Source organism: Astyanax mexicanus, chromosome 23, assembly GCF_023375975.1.
Source record: "Astyanax mexicanus isolate ESR-SI-001 chromosome 23, AstMex3_surface, whole genome shotgun sequence".
In the NCBI taxonomy this organism is placed as follows: domain Eukaryota; kingdom Metazoa; phylum Chordata; class Actinopteri; order Characiformes; family Acestrorhamphidae; genus Astyanax; species Astyanax mexicanus.
In genome coordinates, this window is record NC_064430.1 from 30,638,137 (window position 1) to 30,657,569 (window position 19,433).

At 38.9% G+C, this 19,433-nt stretch overlaps 1 protein-coding gene and 1 long non-coding RNA gene across 5 annotated transcripts in view; both read right to left on the minus strand.

Moving 5' to 3' along the window:
- Nucleotides 1–2,028, minus strand: part of mtmr10 (myotubularin related protein 10) — an 86,986-nt gene extending 84,958 nt beyond the window's left edge. For 2 of the 4 annotated variants that reach the window (XR_007429238.1, XM_022665121.2), the window contains exon 1: nt 1,406–2,028. Coding sequence is in view for 1 of the 4 variants with exons in the window: in XM_022665121.2 (XP_022520842.2) it covers nt 1,406–1,465 (60 nt within the window). In the remaining 3 variants the exon portion in view is untranslated. Of the gene's footprint in view, nt 1–911; nt 933–1,156; nt 1,198–1,405 lie in introns of those variants that run through there. The other 2 variants (XM_049471313.1, XM_049471315.1) reach the window with 2 other exon arrangements.
- Nucleotides 2,029–15,226: 13,198 nt separating this feature from the next.
- On the minus strand, nt 15,227–17,944 carry LOC125787293 (uncharacterized). Its single transcript, XR_007429239.1, has 4 exons — nt 17,907–17,944; nt 17,253–17,363; nt 15,418–15,442; nt 15,227–15,309 (listed from the first exon to the last, which is right to left on the minus strand). It is a non-coding gene; the product is annotated as an uncharacterized LOC125787293 (long non-coding RNA).
- Nucleotides 17,945–19,433: the final 1,489 nt, after the last annotated feature.

Consider the following 19,433-nt stretch of genomic DNA (forward strand, 5'->3'; position numbering starts at 1 on the left):
CTGCTGATTAACTAGTTAATTTAAGGTGGTTGTATTTCTTCAGAAAGGGGGCAGGAGGTGGAGAAATTAATTCATATTGTCCATTCCTTAATTCCTCTGTGATGAGGAGCTGAAATTAGCTCTGATTAGCTTATTGTTATTTTTCCGTTCCGCCTTAAATGCTGCAGCCCGCTGCCACCTGTAGCGTTATTTAAGGTGGAACTGGAAAGTTAGCTAGTTAGCTAGCTAACAGTTACTGAAACTAACTACTAGCGATCTTTTTTATGCTTGTTATGAAGCATTCTGCCATAAAACATTGAAACTACACGTTAATCTAAGGTAATATAGTGCTTGTTCTGCCATCTTACCGGTGATTCTCAAACACCTACGCTCTGTGTGTGTCTGGAAGATCTCCGTTTGAAGGGACAAGCCCTATCCCCAGGGTTGCCAGGTCCAACAAAAATACCCAGCCCAAAATCAGTCTAAAACCCGCCCCTCAGAATCGATTTTGGGACATTTTAAATCGATTCTGAATCGTAGTAAATGAGAATCAAGATTCTTATGTGAATCGATTTTTTGGCACACCTCTAATATTTACTATATAAATAAAATAAACTACTGTGGCAAAACATCTATCCACCACCAGCATGTTCTACAAAGCCAAAACCCATAACTAACTGATTTAAATGTTGTTTTTGGAGGTGTTTTAGTAGAAAATTGTATTACTGAACTGATATATTTATCTCTCGTGTCCAATCTCTGTGTGTAATTGCAGTTTTTCTACTGTTAAAAGTAAGTAATCTTGTGTCTTCGACTCATATTTACTATACAAATGAAATAAACTACTGTAGGTTAGTAAACATCTATCCACCACCAGCATGTTCTACAAAGCCAAAACACATAAATATAGCGGATTAAAAAGATTTACTGACCTGAAGTGGAGGAAGGTAGGATTTAAAAGGTAGTATTTATTAGTTTTGCTGATGTTTTAGTAGAAAACAGTATTAAATGTCTCATCACTACAGGTTTTTACTGTTAAAAGTGAGTATTCTTGTGTCTTCAAACCATGTTTACTGTATAAATGAAATAAACTACTGTGGCAAAACCTCTTTCCACAACCAGCATGTTCAACAAAGCTAAAACACATTAATATTACAGAATAAAGAGATTTACTGACCTGAAGTGGAGGAAGGTAGGATTTAAAAGGTAGTATTTATTGGTTTTGCTGATGTTTTAGTAGAAAACAGTATTACATTTATCATCACTACAGTTTTTTACTGTTAAAAGTTAGTAATCTTGTGTCTTCAAACCATATTTACTGTACAAATGAAATAAACTACTGTAGGTTAGTAAACATCTATCCACCACCAGCATGTTCAACAAAGCCAAGACACATAAATATAGCAGATTAAAGAGATTTACTGACCTGAAGTGGAGGAAGGTAGGATTTAAAGGTTGGTTTTGGAGGAGTTTTAGGAGAAAACATGTTTAAAGCTGGTCTGGGAGCAGACTGACACCCACAACCTCACAAACTCTCAGTTAAATCCAGACTCCAGAGCTGCAGCTGATCTTCAGCAGCTCCAACTTCAGATTAACTAGTTTATGTAGTTCAGTTTAGAGAGAAGCAGCAGTCCGGCTCCAGTCTCTGCTGCTGCAGGATTAACCCCAGACCCAGTCTTCATTCATTCTGAAACTCTTAAACTCCAGAGAGAGAGAGAAACATAGTTAAACTCACTCAGATAACTATCCCTCCCTCTCTCTCTTTACCCCGCTAGCGCTGTTAGCATTAGCTCTCCGGTAAGTTGCCTGTCAAACTCGGCGCGGGGCTGAACTTTTCCTCCAGCGGTTCTGTAGTTTTTCTAAACCCTGCGCTCCGCCGCGGGTCTTCCTCCTTTTCCTCACTGCGGTAAAATGTGTCCGGACCCCCCGAAGCCCGGTCCCGGCTGCAGTTTCCCCGCTGCTCCCCCGCGGACTGAGCTGCGCTGGGTTTTACTGAGGGCGCTCGGTTCCTGCAGGAGACTCCGCGGCCATGTTTACACAAGTAGCGGACTGTGAACGACTCGCAGATGAATCGAATCTTTTCAAGTGAACCGGTTGAACCGATTCAGGAGACTCGCAGATCCAGCAACTGAGTCAAGTGTTTCTGTTTGGACACAACTTAACCCTTTCAGACCTGAATTATCTCCAGTGATGGAAAGAAAATGTGAGAAAGCTGTTTTCTGTCTGTAAATCACAGAAAAAAATACTGTAATATTCCACTATAAAATCTATATAGCAAATAAATTAATAAATAAAAATAAATAAATAAAATTAACTAAAATATTGAAGTTTTTTATTTCTATTGCATTGAAAAACTGTGTGTAATATTTTATATTCTATATCGACCTTTTCATTCCATAAACCATCCCTAAACAGTAACAAAAAACATGATTAAAAAGTGATCTAAATCACATTAAATTAGCTGTAACTTTGCCTTAATGGCAAATTTGTTTTTCCAAATGTTTTTCCAGTGCAGTGGGCGGGGCCAAGTTTCAGTTTCATTGGTTTATAAAATTGTTCATTGGCACATTGGTCTATTCTGATGGACAACAACTCTCAAATAGTGTTATGTGCAACAAATAATTTAAAAATAAAGAAAACACATGTTGTCCATTGTAATGGATGCACCTTCAATTTAGTGTTTTTTCATTATTTTGAAATGTTCTGCATTGTAGAATAATACTAAAATCATCCAAACTATGAGAAGAAACATCTGGAATTATTTAGGAAACAAAAATATGTTAAATAAACCATAATATATTTTATATATTCTTAGATGACAGCTTTGCACAGCTTCATAAAGTAGAAACTTCTGGAGTGGATTTCAGTTAACAGCTGTGCTGAACTTGTCAAGAGTTAATTACTTGAATTTGTTGCCACTTAATGTGTTTGAGAGCATCAGTTGTAAAGTTTTGAAGAGGTAGAGTTACAGGTATACAGTGAGTAGCTCTATTTGAGTAATGTTCTAATCCAGATTATGACAAAAACTACTAAATTAAGTAAAGAAAAACTGGTTTTATTTTTATTATTTCATGTTTATGTAAATGTAAAATCTAAAATCTATCTCCAAACTAATCCACTAAACTAAATCCAAAGAGAAGACATTTCTTCTCCATGTAAATTCATGCTCAACTGAGTGTTTATATGATATATTTTAGCAATACATTAATTCAGTCATTCAAAATGTAAGGTATTTTTCAATTAACTTCTTTTTTTGATCATCGTGCATCCTTATTTTATTTTTACATTTCTTACTTAAATAATATTAAATAAGAATGTATGATGATCAAAAACAAGTTATTGAGGCAAAGATTGGCAAAGATATCTAAAATTAATACTTAGCCAGGTCATTTTGACCCATGTTGCACATCAAAGGGATTATATATAAAATATACATACAAATGTATGCTTTACATAAACAGTGTTATACTCATTCGAATTCTTAGAAACAGAAGGGTATAGGCATTAATATGTAGCTGCAGAGAAACATTTTAATGCAGTAAGCAGGCAGACAGGTGTTTTCTGTTCAACCTAGTATAAAACAAACCACTAGGTGGCGCTAAAGCCAAAGCTTTAATTACCAATCCTTTACAGGACTTAAAAGATCTGATGCTCAGGATCTGGAGGGCTAGACCTGTTTTAGTAACACAGCGAGACCTCCACAATATTCGGCAGGTAGTTTTAATGTAATCGGAAATAACATTATTTATATATGAATATGAAGCATATTCACACTAACATAAACTTTATGAAATCATTTCACTACTAGTTGTGTTTTGTATGATTAAGTATGATGAAAAATACGTGTATGGTGTATATTTTCTACAATCATATTCACATTTACTTTATTTTTTAAATTAAGAAAATACTGCACGAGAACAGCATCATAAAGAATCAGAGAGTGATGCTTTGTTGTGAATCACTGAATCGTTTAATCGGACACCCGATTCACTGAAACGTTGAGTTCAAAAGAGTCAACTTGACAAAATGAATCGAACGTCCAAATCACTCCAGAACGGAGAGTTTGGAGAGGGCGTGACCGAGATATGGACGGGGGTGTGGCCTATGTATATGAACATAATATTTAAATAGCATGATTCATGTTCATTTATTTGTGCTTCTTAAACAAAAAATATAGTTCAATAATCATTTTCCATAAAGTTTAAACTTACTGTGGCGTGGAAGAGGAAGGAAGACCCGTGAGACTCATGCTGAATGCTCAATAGCTACTTTAATGAACAGGCTTGCCACTCACTTACAATCTTTAACAAGACTAGGAGAGCTAAAACCATTCTATCTATAGGCTACCAACAGAGCCAAGTGACTAAACTCACTATCCACCTACTCTACGGTGAGTGCCCTAACCAGCATCCATCTGCATGGCCCCTCCCCATACCCTAGGTTACAGGGGAGGTACCAATTACGTAGGCTGGAGCGACACAGCACAACAAAACACAAGAGGCCCCAAACACAGAAGAATAGAAACATGCCTACAGGCAGCCACACACACAACCCAGAGCCGCCACAATACATTTATAGAGAAAGTATCTAAAAGCCTTTCTTTCTTTGGGTTTTCTAAAATTATTTTAAATAGTATTTTTTTTTTTTTTGTAATTTTCACAGCATTACTACTGTTAAATGATGAAATTAATTCTTCCTGTAGAGCTAATATAGAGCATGTTACTATAGATCTGCAAATCACTGTGGTTGAAATTCAATTTTTTATGATTTTATTTTATAAATCATTGGTTGTTCGGATCAGCAATTACAGTTAAATAAGTGAAAATAAGTTTATAGGATTTACAGAAATTGTGCAATAATTATTTAAACTAAATTAGGCAGGTGTATAAATTTGGGCCCCAACAGAAAAATTACATAAATATTTAGTAGATATTCCTTTTGCAGAAATAACAGCCTCTAAACGTTTCCTATTCCTTCCTATGAGAGTCTGTCTTCTGGTTGAAGGTATTTTGTATCATTTTCTTCAGTTCTGTAAGGTTTGATGGTTTCTGATCATGAACAGCTCGCTTTAAATCACACCACAGATTTCTATAATTCTATAATATTCAGATCTTCTCTCCATAAACCAGCTCTGGTCACTGTGTTTAGCAGTGGAGTGTGTTTAATTGTGTAGGATAGATTAGTTATAAAGCAGCGTGTTTTAGTATCACCTCTCCTGTCCTTTACTGCAGTTAAAAGTCTGAACTCTAGAGGAGTGACTGTGTGAGGGGGTGTTTTATTTACAATAAAATACAGAAATACACATTCAGTCCCAGTCTAGGAATACAACGTAGAAGTACATTTTGCTGCGTGTTTTTGTTTAACTGCGTGCCGAGTTCCAATGGTTAGGATTCTATATTCACACTTAATTTGCATAATCGCTGATAGTACTGGGAAAAAGACAAAATCTGCCGTATTTCCACCTTTTTAACATTAATATCACCATCTGTTACACAAAAAACTCAGTCCTCGTTAAACCACGTGTTTATTGTATTTTCTGACAGTTTTTTTTTCACCTACCATGAACGACAATCTTCAGACTTTACCGCCCTATATATATAATCTTTGGCTCTTCCTTCATTTGGATTACAAAATATATCCATTATTGGCGCTGCACGTGGCAGTCTGCCCTACGTTTTCATATTAAACTAAAATTACATTTAGGATCAGATAATTTAGTTAAAGCCCCACTAGCTTTTATATTATTTTATGAAATATAAAGGAGTGTGGACATGTGGTGATTGACAGCTTTGGGCTGTGTCCTCTGATATCGTGAACGGTATTAATGCTGAATGAATGAAGAAGGTTCTTTGCTGTGATTTTTTGTGAGGAGGACTCATTGTTATACAGACACTCCTAGATTTCAGGCATTAAAATAAAAATCTTTAGTTTTAAGTATGTGTCTGGTTTCATTTTGTCTGTAGTCTGTAGTTTATTTGCTGTATAGATTTATGTTTTAGTAGCTTGTGTGTTAGTGGAGGACTAGTAAAATAATGATTTAATTGTATGGCAATAAAACTTTTTGAATCTTTAGTTACCTTGTTAGACTTTAAACCACATGCTAAAACATCGCTGTTAGGATCTTATTTATTTTATATGTTAAATGTTCAGCTGGGTTAGTTTGTAATATTGTATATATAAATAAGTGAATTGTGATGTTGAAAAAAAATCAGTTCTGGGGACTGAGATGATCATTCCAGACTGTGGTACCTGTTCCTCTGCATTAATGCTATAGGAGTGATTTTGAGCAGCATTTAGGGTCATTGTCTTGTTAAAGTATTCAGTCCCAGAGCAACTTCAACTTTCTCACTGATTATTAAACATTGTTCTCAAGTACGATCCTGGGAGGGGCCATGGATACAAAAAAATAAATAAATCGAGTGAACGATATAGCAGTTTGTACTCACGATTTCTTCAATTTAAGTGAACGATTTGCAGTTGTGCTCACGATTTCTTTAATTTGTGCTCACATTTTCTTTAATTTGAGCGAGCGATTTTTTATGCACACTAAGACAAGAAGCTTCCAGCAAAAGGAGCATTTTTCACCCTAAACCTGTTACAGGGCTGCTGTGATTTTAATTAGTTTTCTAAATTTATAAAATGCTGGTTATTAATGCTCTAGTGTTACAGTTAGATAATACAGTGTGCAGATTTTGCTGTAGTGGCAGATTTTGCTGTAGTGTTGGGTGAAGAGGCCTCCCGTGTGGGGAGAGCAAGTGCAGTCCTTTGTGGAGCTTTTTGAATAAAGGAATGAATAAAGGAAATAATCTTTTTACTGATGCAGGATGACTGTTTGTGTGTTATAAAAACCATATCACTATACTTTTCATACCACTATACTTTAATGTTAAGGTTAATAAAGGAACGTCAACTTTTAAAAATATACTGCAAAATCTGTCTAGGGGCCTAAACGATTAGCTGTTTTAGCGAAATTTACCACAGCATGATAAAACTTAGAAGTGAGAACTCCCACTGAATGATTGTTACAATCCCAGAACATTAAAAGATTAGTTTAGAATTTAAAATATATTAAAGTTTACTGGAAAACAAAATAACATTACATATATATAAAAGAAACATAAATGAGTAGATATATTAGAAAAGAGTAAAATTACATCAACACACATTCACAACCCAGAGAGAGAGAGAGAGACAGAGAGAAATGAAGTACAAGGCGAGGGAGTGAGGACCCTTTGGCGTCTCGTCCCCTTCACCCAACACAGACTCCATCTAAGCAGTTATACCTTTATGCAAATAGATCACTGAAGTCGTGTCATCATTTTGTAGTCGACGCCATGTTGTTTATGCCCATATTTGGGTTTCCGTGTCTAAGCCGTTCATGTAAACGGCGGCTTTTCAAAAACTGGCCTCTGTCACATTCTGTGGTAAATAAATCTGTTCAGAACCCTGTACGTTTTATTCTGTGTACATTTACCTCCTAAATATCACTGGATCCGCTGAATTTCGAGATCGTTTAAGGGAAGTAATCAGAAAAATACTAACTTTAAGCTATTGCTACTGACGTCACAGCACAGCGGCTGGAAATGACCCCGGACTGGATTCTGCACAACACCAGTGAACTCCCATCAGAAAGCGTTATGGATTATTAAGCTTCTTCACAGAGGATCATTAAAGCATTTAAACAGGTGAAAACTCTTTCAGTGATGTTGAGCAGTGTGATGTTGAGCAGTGTGGTGTTGAGCAGTGTGGTGTTGAGCAGTGTGGTGTTGAGCAGTGTAATGTTGAGCAGTGTGATGTTGAGCAGTGTGATGTTGAGCAGTGTGGTGTTGAGCAGTGTGATGTTGAGCAGTGTGATGTTGAGCAGTGTGGTGTTGAACAGTGTGGTGTTGAGCAGTGTGATGTTGAGCAGTGTGGTGTTGAACAGTGTGGTGTTGAGCAGTGTGATGTTGAGCAGTGTGATGTTGAGCAGTGTAATGTTGAGCAGTGTGATGTTGAGCAGTGTGGTGTTGAGCAGTGTGGTGTTGAGCAGTGTGATGTTGAGCAGTGTGGTGTTGAGCAGTGTGGTGTTGAGCAGTGTGATGTTGAGCAGTGTGGTGTTGAGCAGTGTGGTGTTGAGCAGTGTGGTGTTGAGCAGTGTGATGTTGAGCAGTGTGATGTTGAGCAGTGTGGTGTTGAGCAGTGTGATGTTGAGCAGTGTGGTGTTGAGCAGTGTAGTCTGTGTTAGAGCTTTAAAAGGCAAATAATAAGAGAAAATGTCTCTCAGTTCAGCAGCGCTTCCCCGAAGGGTTTAGTATTTAATTACGGTCATTAGTTTATACTAATTACTAATCAACTAATCAACTAACTATCTGCCCTCACTGAGGCGATAACGAACCAGAAACACCCATTTATTTCACTGCATAATAAAGAGGGTAGATGTTAAAACGTGTTACAGCTGGTTCTGGAGTATCACTGACCTGTTTTAGTGATTTTATGCTGTATCACTCTCAGCTCTCCTCAGTAAGCGCAGTTAGTTCATTATTAGGCTCAGCTGTGTGTAAAATGCTCCTAACTTACGGCTGGAGTTCTCTGGTGTTGCGCCGAAAACAGTCTCCTGCTAATCTCTGCAGCGGTGCCTGGAGGTCAGTACACTCCGCAGCATTTTTCTCATTATGACTCTTAAACGATCTCGTAATTCAGAGGATCCAGTGATGTTCAGGAGTAAAATGTACACAGAATAAAACGTACAGAGTTCTGAACAGATTTATTTACCACAGAATGTGATAGAGGCGTGTTTTTGAAAAGCCCATTAATTTTCCTTATAGGGAAAAAACGCTTAGACACGGAAGCCGTACGAGGACTACAGAATGACACATGACTTCAGTGGCCTATGACCTGTAATTTAATAGGATCCAATGCAACAGGATGGAATCTATTATTACGACTACGTCAGCAGTGTCCAGTTATCAGCTTGTAGTCCAGCTCAGAGCACGTGATCAGCTCCAGCATGTCTGTGCAACAAGTTCCTCATGATGTTGTTCAGTTTCCTTCATGAACACAGTTTAGTCCTTAAGTGTCCTGAAGTCTCTGAGAAGATGAAACAGAAGAAAAGAGTGGATGGAAAGATCTTCTGGTCTGTGGAGGACTTTACGCTGTATAGAACAGGCATGTGCTGGATATCTGAATAAAGGTTCCCAGCTCTTCACTCAGATAACTTGTTGTCTCCTAGTTCATATAAACAGCAGGGAAGCTTCTCTTCCACTCATGATCACCTTTACCTCACAGCAATCGCTGTTTATGAAACACTCTGACCTTCCTGATTCCTAAAAAAATTACAACAAACTGCCTCCAAAGCCTTGTGTCACTGTGATACAGTTAAAAAAAAGTTCATAAAGCTAAATTATTAAACAAAAAGTAAAAAGGTTAGAAAAATAAAATATATACATATAAAATATATAAAACAATTAAGAATAAGGGTGTGAGAGTGTGGTTCATCTCCAATAACATTCTTCACTGTCACGATGGAGTAAAACAAGCAAACAAAAAATGAAAAGAATGATAAATATAATCGTGATTAACTGATTCATCAAAAAAGAAAATTGTCAACTACTAAGATAGACTGAACCTGCACATTGTCACGCAGCCTTGTTCTCCTTCCACACTACCGGACTCCATTTCTCAGAATTCCGCTGGTTATGACATCAATAATAACCTTTCACCTTCACCCAATCGCGTTACGCTCCGACGCTCTGATTCACCTGTATTCTGAATTACTTCCGGTTCATTCTTGTCTAGCTCCTGTATTTAAGGCATCCGTTTGTAAACAAACACCGCGAGGTATTGTCGACTCATGTTGCATACTAAGCGTTTTCCTATGTTCTGTTTTTGCTTTCTTGTTACGACCCTGTTTTCGGATTATCGGTTTATGTCTTTTGTTTTGCCCTTATTGGATTTGTTGTACGGTTGGACTGTTTCTCGGTTTCGAACTCGGACTGTATTTTTGACTACGTCTTCTGGTATCGGTGAGACCGCTGTTTGCCTGGCTTTCCTGTTAGCAGTATCTGTTAGCTTGCCTGCTAATAAACCTGTTTGTACTTTTAACTCGGCTCGCGTCACTCCTCTCTACCTGGCGTCACATAATACCTCGCCGCAGGTGATGGCTGAGTTTAATGACCTCCAGCAGGCAGTCGGGAACCAGGGGAGGGTTTTCGAACAGCATAGCCAGCTTTTTGAGAGCCTTGCTAACACCGTTACGGCTCTTACTACCCAGCAGTCGGATCAACACTCTCAGCTAGCTCAGATCACCGCTAGCCTTCAGGATATCGCTACTCAGCTCGCCCAGCTGAGAGTAGCAACTCCAGCTAGCCTAGCCTCTGCTAACCAGGCCCCTGTTAGCTCTCCTGCTATCGCTCCCTCGGCAGCCACTTTTCCGGTAAGCAAGCCCGATAAATATGACGGTTCTCCAGATTTATGTAGAGGCTTTCTCTTGCAAATGTCACTTTTCTTCGATAATTCACCGGTTAGTGTCGACGCAGCTCGTATTTCGTTTTTTGTATCTCGCCTTACCGGCAAGGCTTTGGATTGGGCTACAGCTATTTGGCCTAGCATTGAGCGTAGCACTTATGAGCATTTTCTCAGAGAGTTTAAGCTGGTATTTGATCATCCTCATCATGGACAGTCTCAGGGGAAGTTATTAGTTCAGTTACGCCAGGGGAATCGTTCTGTTTCAGATTATGCTCTGGAATTCCGCACTATGGCTGCAGGTAGTGGTTGGAATGAACCAGCGTTACGAGTAATGTTTCGTAATGGACTCCGGGCTGATGTGTTAGCCGAATTAGCTTGCAAGGACGATGGATTACCCTTGGAGGAACTTATCTCCTTAGCCATCAGACTTGATCAGTTAAAACAAGGCTCAGTACCTGGTCGTAGAGCTGCTGTCTCTGCTCCTCGTTTTGCTCCACCTCGTGCATCTGGATTTACTTCACGGGCCACATTCAGAGAGGAGGAACCAATGCAAGTCGATGCTATGCGTTTATCTCAAAAGGAGAGAATGAGACGATTACGAGCTGGATTGTGCTTTTACTGTGGAAGCGCTGGACATGTATTACGTAATTGTCAGTATTGCCCTTCCCGAGGTCAGCGACAAGATTCTTCAGGCTCCACACGCTAAGAGGGTAAGCCGACCTAGCTCTGAAATGTATTCAAGATCATTTATAATCTCAGTTATACTGTTCTGCCAGTCCTCTTCCTTTGTGTTTCCAGCCCTGATTGATTCCGGTGCCGAGGGGAACTTTATTAATGAGCAGCTGGCCAGACGACTCCTGGAGAACCCGATGAGACTGTCAGCGGTGGATGGTACCCCAGTTGGACAAGGAGCCGTATCCCACACCACCACACCAGTCAAACTGAACGCCAGCGCTTTGCACTCAGAGGAGATCAGGTTTTTTGTGATGAGGGACACAAACTATCAGATTATTTTAGGACTTCCATGGTTAAAGAAACACAATCCTCAAATTTCTTGGTTCAATTGTGAAATAACTTCTTGGTTTCCATACTGTCATGATCACTGTATTATTGGCCCTAGATTATTGATCCAATCTACTACAGTAGAGAGTCCTGGTGTTGAGTCACTTGCACATATTCCTCCAGATTATTCAGATTTAACTGAAGTATTTAGCAAGTCTCGTGCTACTCAACTCCCCCCACACCGTTCATATGACTGTGCTATTGAGCTTACTGATAATCAGATACCTCCTAAATCACGCATCTACCCGTTAACTCAGACTGAGGAGAGTGCTATGGAGGAGTATGTGCAAGAGGCCTTAGCTCAGGGGTATATTCGTCATTCTACCTCTCCAGTAGCCGCATCCTTCTTCTTCGTCAAGAAGAAGGATGGAGGTCTTCGTCCATGTATTGACTATCGTCAACTCAATGCAGTTACGAAAACTTAACCTTACCCACTACCTCTAGTACCTGTGGCTCTAGAACAACTACGAGGGGCTTCCATTTTCACAAAATTAGACCTCCGCAGTGCTTATAACTTGGTGAGGATCAGAGAGGGTGATGAGTGGAAGACTGCCTTTTCTACCACTAGGGGGCACTATGAATATTTAGTTATGCCGTTTGGTCTCAAGAATGCCCCTTCCGTTTTCCAATCTTTCATTAATGACGTACTCCGTGACATGCTGGGAAAATTCGTCGTAGCTTACATAGACGACATTCTTATCTTCTCATCAGATTTGCGTACTCATGTTTCACATGTACGTGCTGTATTAACCCGACTCCTTCAAAATAAGCTTTTCGTCAAAGCAGAGAAATGTGAATTCAATTTGTCTACCATTTCCTTCTTAGGTTATGTTATTAGTGCCAAGGGTATAATCATGGATGACAGGAAGGTTCAGGCTGTAGTTAATTGGCCTCACCCCAAATCTGTTAAGGAACTACAAAGATTTCTTGGTTTCGCTAACTTCTACCGAAGATTTATTCATAATTACAGCTCTCTAGCCGCTCCACTCACAAACCTGTTAAAATGAAATGCCAGAAAATTGGTCTGGTCTGAGGAAGCATCGGATGCTTTCTCCTCACTCAAGGAATCGTTCGCTTCGGCCCCTCTTCTGAAACATCCTGACCCCAAAGAACCCTTTATAGTAGAGGTAGATGCTTCCAGTGTGGGGGTAGGAGCAGTACTGTCTCAAAATATTGGCTCTCCCAGCAAAATGCACCCAGTGGCTTACTTCTCCCACAAACTTTCCCCTGCTGAACGCAATTATGGCATTGGTGATCGTGAACTTTTGGCTATAAAATTAGCTTTAGATGAATGGAGACACTGGCTAGAGGGAGCTTTACACCCTTTTGTAGTGATTACTGACCATAAAAATCTGGAGTACTTAAGATCAATGAAGAGCATGAACTCACGTCAGGCACGTTGGTCAATTTTCTTTGCACGTTTTGATTTTGTTATTACTTACCGACCTGGTTCCAGAAACACTAAAGCAGATGCACTTTCACGTATTTATGAGGAGGACAGTGCAGAAAGCTCAGAACCCTCTACTATTTTAAAACCTGGTATTGTTCTAGCCCCTATTCGATGGGAGGTCTCGGATGAGATTGATCTAATTAACTCTACTTCACCTCCTCCTGTACAGTGCCCCTCAGACAGAACTTATGTACCAGAGCAATGCAGAGATAGACTCATAACTTGGGCTCACACCTCACTCACTTCAGGGCATCCTGGCGAAACCCGCACTTATCAATTATTAGAGAATCGTTTCTGGTGGGAAAATATGCGATCCGACATCCACCATTTTGTATCCTCCTGTACTGTGTGTGCTCAGAGTAAGACTCCCCGCACTCTACCTGCTGGTAAATTAGTACCTTTGCCTGTTCCTGCTCGGCCCTGGTCTCACTTAGCTGTTGATTTTGTCACTGATCTCCCTGAATCTATGGGTCAGACGGTTATCATGACAGTCATAGACCGTTTCTCTCGCGGTGTTAGGTTCATTTCTTTCAGTAAGATGCCTACTGCCTTAGAAACTGCTGAAGCTTTATTTAACCATGTGTTTCGTGTTTTTGGTATCCCTGAAGATATTGTCTCTGATCGTGGTCCCCAATTTATTTCTCAGGTTTGGTCGGCCTTTATGAACAGATTGGGTATATCTGTTAGTCTATTCTCTGGTTATCACCCTCAAAGCAATGGACAATGTGAAAGAATGAACCAGGAGCTAGGAAAATTTTTGAGAATTTACTGTAGTAACAACATTCATGATTGGGCCAAGTTCCTTCCTTGGGCCGAACTAGCTCAGAACTCTCTTATTAGTTCCACCACTAAAATGACCCCTTTTCAATGTTTTTTAGGATATCAACCACCCATTATGCCCTGGTCAGCCGAACCCTCAGATATACCTGCTGTTGACGATTGGATGCGTCTGAGCGAGGAGGTGTGGGAGGAGACTCATAGGCGTATTGAGGCTGTATTACAGCGACAGAAACAACAGGCAGATCGCCTACGCCGCGAGACCCCCCTCTATTCTCCTGGGTATCGAGTTTGGCTATCTACCAGGGATTTCCGGCAACCAGATATGCATAAGAAACTTTCAGTTAAGTATATTGGCCCTTTTAAGATTATCAAGAGAATTAATGAAGTTACCTACCGTCTCGATTTACCCTCTCATTATCGTGTATGCCCTTCTTTCCACGTGTCTTTATTAAAGCCGGTTATCCCTGGTCCGTTGGATGAGACTTCGCTTGGAGCACCTCCTCCTCCTCCGGTGGCTATGGATGGTGGTCCAGTCTATGCGGTGGAACGACTACTGGACTCCAGGCGGAGAAGGGGAGGCCTGCAGTATCTCGTGGACTGGAGGGGTTACGGACCAGAGGAGAGAAGCTGGGTGCCGGCAACTGATGTTCTGGACCCTTTAAGGGTGGAGGACTTTCACCGATCTCATCCGTCCCGTCCTGCACCACGCCCCAGAGGTCGCCCCAGGAGAAGATCTCCAATTCCAGGAAGGGGTAGACATCATGCTTCGGGCTCGGTTCATTCCCTCAGTTCCGTCCGCGGCTCCAGAAGGGGTCATCCAAGGTCTAGGGTTTCCGGCCATCCCGTTCCCGCTTCTGGACTGCCTGTCCTGAGTGCCACTGGAGGTGATGGGGCTGTCTCCTTTCGTCGTCCTCATCCTTCGGTATCTTCAGACTCTTTGGAGGGGGGAACTGTCACGCAGCCTTGTTCTCCTTCCACACTACCGGACTCCATTTCTCAGAATTCTGCTGGTTATGACATCAATAATAACCTTTCACCTTCACCCAATCGCGTTACGCTCCGACGCTCTGATTCACCTGTATTCTGAATTACTTCCGGTTCATTCTTGTCTAGCTCCTGTATTTAAGGCATCCGTTTGTAAACAAACACCGCGAGGTATTGTCGACTCATGTTGCATACTAAGCGTTTTCCTATGTTCTATTTTTGCTTTCTTGTTATGACCCTGTTTTCGGATTATCGGTTTATGTCTTTTGTTTTGCCCTTATTGGATTTGTTGTACAGTTGGACTGTTTCTCGGTTTCGAACTCGGACTGTATTTTTGACTACGTCTTCTGGTATCGGTGAGACCGCTGTTTGCCTGGCTTTCCTGTTAGCAGTATCTGTTAGCTTGCCTGCTAATAAACCTGTTTGTACTTTTAACTCGGCTCGCGTCACTCCTCTCTACCTGGTGTCACACACATAACGTACTCCACAATGACTACTGTATAGCACATATTGTATTATTGAGATAATAAAAAGTATATCAAATATAAAAGACAGAAATAATAAAAGCTTGCGCTCCATCTCTTCCAGGGTTTTCTTCTCCAGTTCAGAGGCTGCAGCAGAGAAAAAGAGCAGAAATGAGGAACAGCTGAAACAATAATGGAAACAATCAATAATCTCATTCATTTCATGAAGATATTAAAATTAGCATCTACACCTACCTCTGTAGCTCCACAGCCTCAGATCCTGAAAGGAGAAAAACAGCAGATCATTAGTTCTGATCATCAGTAAGAGTGTGTTAGATGTGTCCCGATAATTACGTAATCGATTTATTGTACAATATATTATACCGATCATTTCAGCTGATTTCAGTTTACTTCACATGAGAAGAGCCCTTAAAAATGTGGACTTTGTTTAAATGTAGCTCATTTATTTCTTTACAGCGCTCTAGAGTACAAGCAGTTTAAAAAGCTGAGATCGCTCTGGAGCTACTAGACTTTAGACGAAAAGCAGTCATAGCCTCCACTTCCACACACTAGTAGTGTGTCTCAATTCAGGGGCTGCATCCTTCGAACGACACGGTCTGTGAAGGTGTGTCCTTTGAAGGATGGGTAGGCTGCAGCGGCTCTACTGAAATGGGACAGTCTACCATACAGAGTATTTCCTGTTTCCTGTTTGAGGTTCTACCCACCACAACCAAAGTCAGAGCTGAGAAATGAGCCAGAGATTTTGATCTAGTTTTGCTTCAGACCACAAAATACCAAATTACTTAAGTCCAGGTTAATTAACTGTGCAGTTACTTAAATATTTTAAATGTGAACGTGTGGAACTGAACATAAACAAATAAAAGGGCGTTTAAAATGAAGTTGGAAAAAAGAGAATAAATTAGAAAAAAATATTATTTAGTATATATATATATATATATATATATATAGTATTATGTAGATATAGTATAGTTTATAGATATAAATACTATATATATATAATTAAATATATAAGTATTTATATATCTATAAACTAAAAACATATAACACATAAACATGATATATATATATAACTAAATAATATAAATGATATAATATATAAGTAATATTTATAATATCTATAAGTATTTATATATCTATATACTACATAATACAGCCGACTCCTTTGCTGACTCCACACTTTTCGTGCTGAAATAAGCCGGCGCACAATGAATCTTGGGATACTGTAGGCTGTGAAGGATACACCTGGTGCATCTTTCGTTTCTGAGGAAAAGTAGGCTGCATTTGTCGGCCGCATTCAAAGGAGTCTTCTAAATGGGACAGTTTAGTCGCACCGCGGTGACGTAATCGGCCTTCAAATGAGTCCTTCAAAGAATACAGCCTAGATCAAACTAGCCATAAACGTTAGGACAAGAGCGTGTAGGGGCACTGATTTCAAAATAAAAGTCACAAGCTCTTTACCGGAGCTAAATTTCATTTCAGTTTTTTAAAATGTATCACTTAGATGTCAAATGATTTCAAAAGATTTCCTGCTTTTTATAGTTGTATAAACAGTGGTGTAAGAAAAATTAATATATGGAAGTATCACAATATTTTGTTTTGCAATAGTGTATTTATTATTAAAAACAGTATCAATTTTGTATTGTTTAGTTTATTAGTAAAAATTGGTGTCAGAAGTGGTTCATTTAGTGTTGTGTTTAAACCCCGCCCACTAGACCGAAGTGTTGTACTCTGTAATTAGATCCCACTGTTCTGATTTGATAAAAAGTTTCCTTTATTCACGTTTTAGATTTTTTTTTTGACTATGACAGTTTTTTTCTGACATTTGATCAAAACAATCACCATATATTGTCTTGATTAAAATATCCCAGTACGTTGTGATATACTAAACCCCTCTTTTGTAATATGTGTCATAAATTATTGCCAAGACACAGCCCTGTGTAAATGTGTAAATGTAGTATTATGGTCTGTGTGGCATTAATACGCTATGTAACAATTTATCATCCAAATAATTTATGTTCATTTTGACAGACCTATTATTCAGAACATAGAGATTCATACTGGATAAATACCTCCTGCAGTCTTCACCTTCCTCCTTATCAACACAAAAACAACCCAAACAGCCAACAGGAGACCCAGACATACAGGCCATGAAGTGTACAAGGGCATCAGAGGGTGAATACCTGTGTACAGATGGGTGGAGTCATCAGAAACACATACACACACACACACACACACACACACACACACATTTATACGCAAACACAAAAAAACTTTATGTTGCTTAAGTATAAATGTTAGTTATCTATACTTTACTGGAGTGATTATTTTTCAGACGACCTTTTCCTGCTACTTTTTGCATTTTCACACAATTATCTGAACTTATCTGAAAATTAAGTGACTTCTTTAGACCTTTTACTGGATTTTATTTAAGGGGCTGAATACTTTTGCTTGTCAAACTAAAATTTTGAAAACCGTATGTCCATTTTATTCCACTTCACAATTATGTGCTATTTTGTGTTGGTCTGTCATTTAAAATGTCAACAAAATAAGAAAGAAAACATTTAACATCTGTATGATAATTTTCACAATTAAGTACTTTAACTTGAGTAAAGATTCTACACAGCCCCCCCGTCACTCCCCACCTTACCAGCCCATACCCACACACACACATCAGAAAAGGCTGCATTTACACACTTTCTCATATAGGTATAGATGAAACTCACCAGTTGGTTTATTAGGTGTTTCGGGGATCTCAGGTGTTTCGGGGGTCTCAGGTATTGTGGGTTTCTCAGGTATTGTAGGAATATCAGGTTGGTCAGTAGAGTGAGGAGGTGTGGGATTGTAGACTCTGAGTGTAACGTTTTCTATCACCTTCCACTTTACTGCAGATTTTCCCTTTTTACCACTTGTGTCCATCTGTAAAGCACAGCGGTACTGACCTCTGTCTGAACTCTTCACCTCACTGATCTTAATGTCGTGAGTGAACTGATGTGTGTTTAGATTTAAGAGTCTGAGCCCCAGTTTTTTCTGCTCATCACAGTGATGATTAAACCCATCTCTATCATAGGAATAAATGCAGGTGCTGCTCTGATTTACAGTTTTGATCCAGTAAACAGTAAAAGGCTTTATACTCTCTCCTGGTTTGAAGCTGAAACTGCAGTTTAAAATCACAGATCCTCCTTCAGCTACATTCACTGAAGATGAAGATCTTCTCTCAGACTCGAGCGTCACTGCAGAGAAAAATACTGATTATTAAAAAACAGGATCTTCACAAGATCAGAGTCAAGTTTTTGTTACACTGGGAATTTGTTTTAGTGAATGGCTATTTTATTTTTATTAATACATACAAATTAAAAAAGATAAAAGAATACATAAATTTATATAAAAATGTGTATAGGTTTACAACGTATTTGAGTGATATGGATATTAGTACAGTATTCTTAAAATAAAGACATCACAAATAGCTCTTAGTTCTTAAATTAAGTTATTTAAGTTGTTTAAAAGTCATTTCATGATGTGTTTATAAAGCACAGAATAGTACAAAATATTATAAATATTTCTCAAATAAGAAAACTTTTAGATTTAATTAGAGGAGGTGGAATCTTTATTAAAACTCTGTAAATGTGTTTTAGGAATATATTTCATCTAACCAAACAGTTAGTAAATCTAAAGACCCTTTAAAGGTTAAAAATAACTTTGTTTCTTTACACCAATAGAAGATTCTTTAGAGAGCATAACCTGTAAATTAGTAAATAATTTTTACACCTATTAAAGGTTTCTTCAACATTTATAGAATATTTACACTACACACTTCTCATCTCTAAAATTTAAATATGGTTATTTTTTGTACTGAAGTGGTTCTTCTGTAGCATCAGGTAAATAATCCTCTAATATTAAGGGTGTAATAAATTAATAATATAGAGAAAATAAAGTTACTCACAGGATGAGTTCTGAACAGCGATGATGTAAGACTGGATAACGTTGTTGGGAGATGATTTAAAAGGGAAAAGGAAACCAGGATCCAGAGATTTAACACAGGAATAAAATCCACTCTCCATTACACTCAGTGAGCAAACAGAACCAGACTGAGAAACTTTATCCTTTGAGCAAAATGAGGGTTTCTCTAAATCAAAGAGATCAACAGTTCTACCAGTCTCACACTGTACTGAGCAGTTCAGGTCGATCTCGTTGTCAGATTTTGTGCTTATCTGCCATTTGTTTGTTTCACACTTCAACTTTAGTTCTTTATT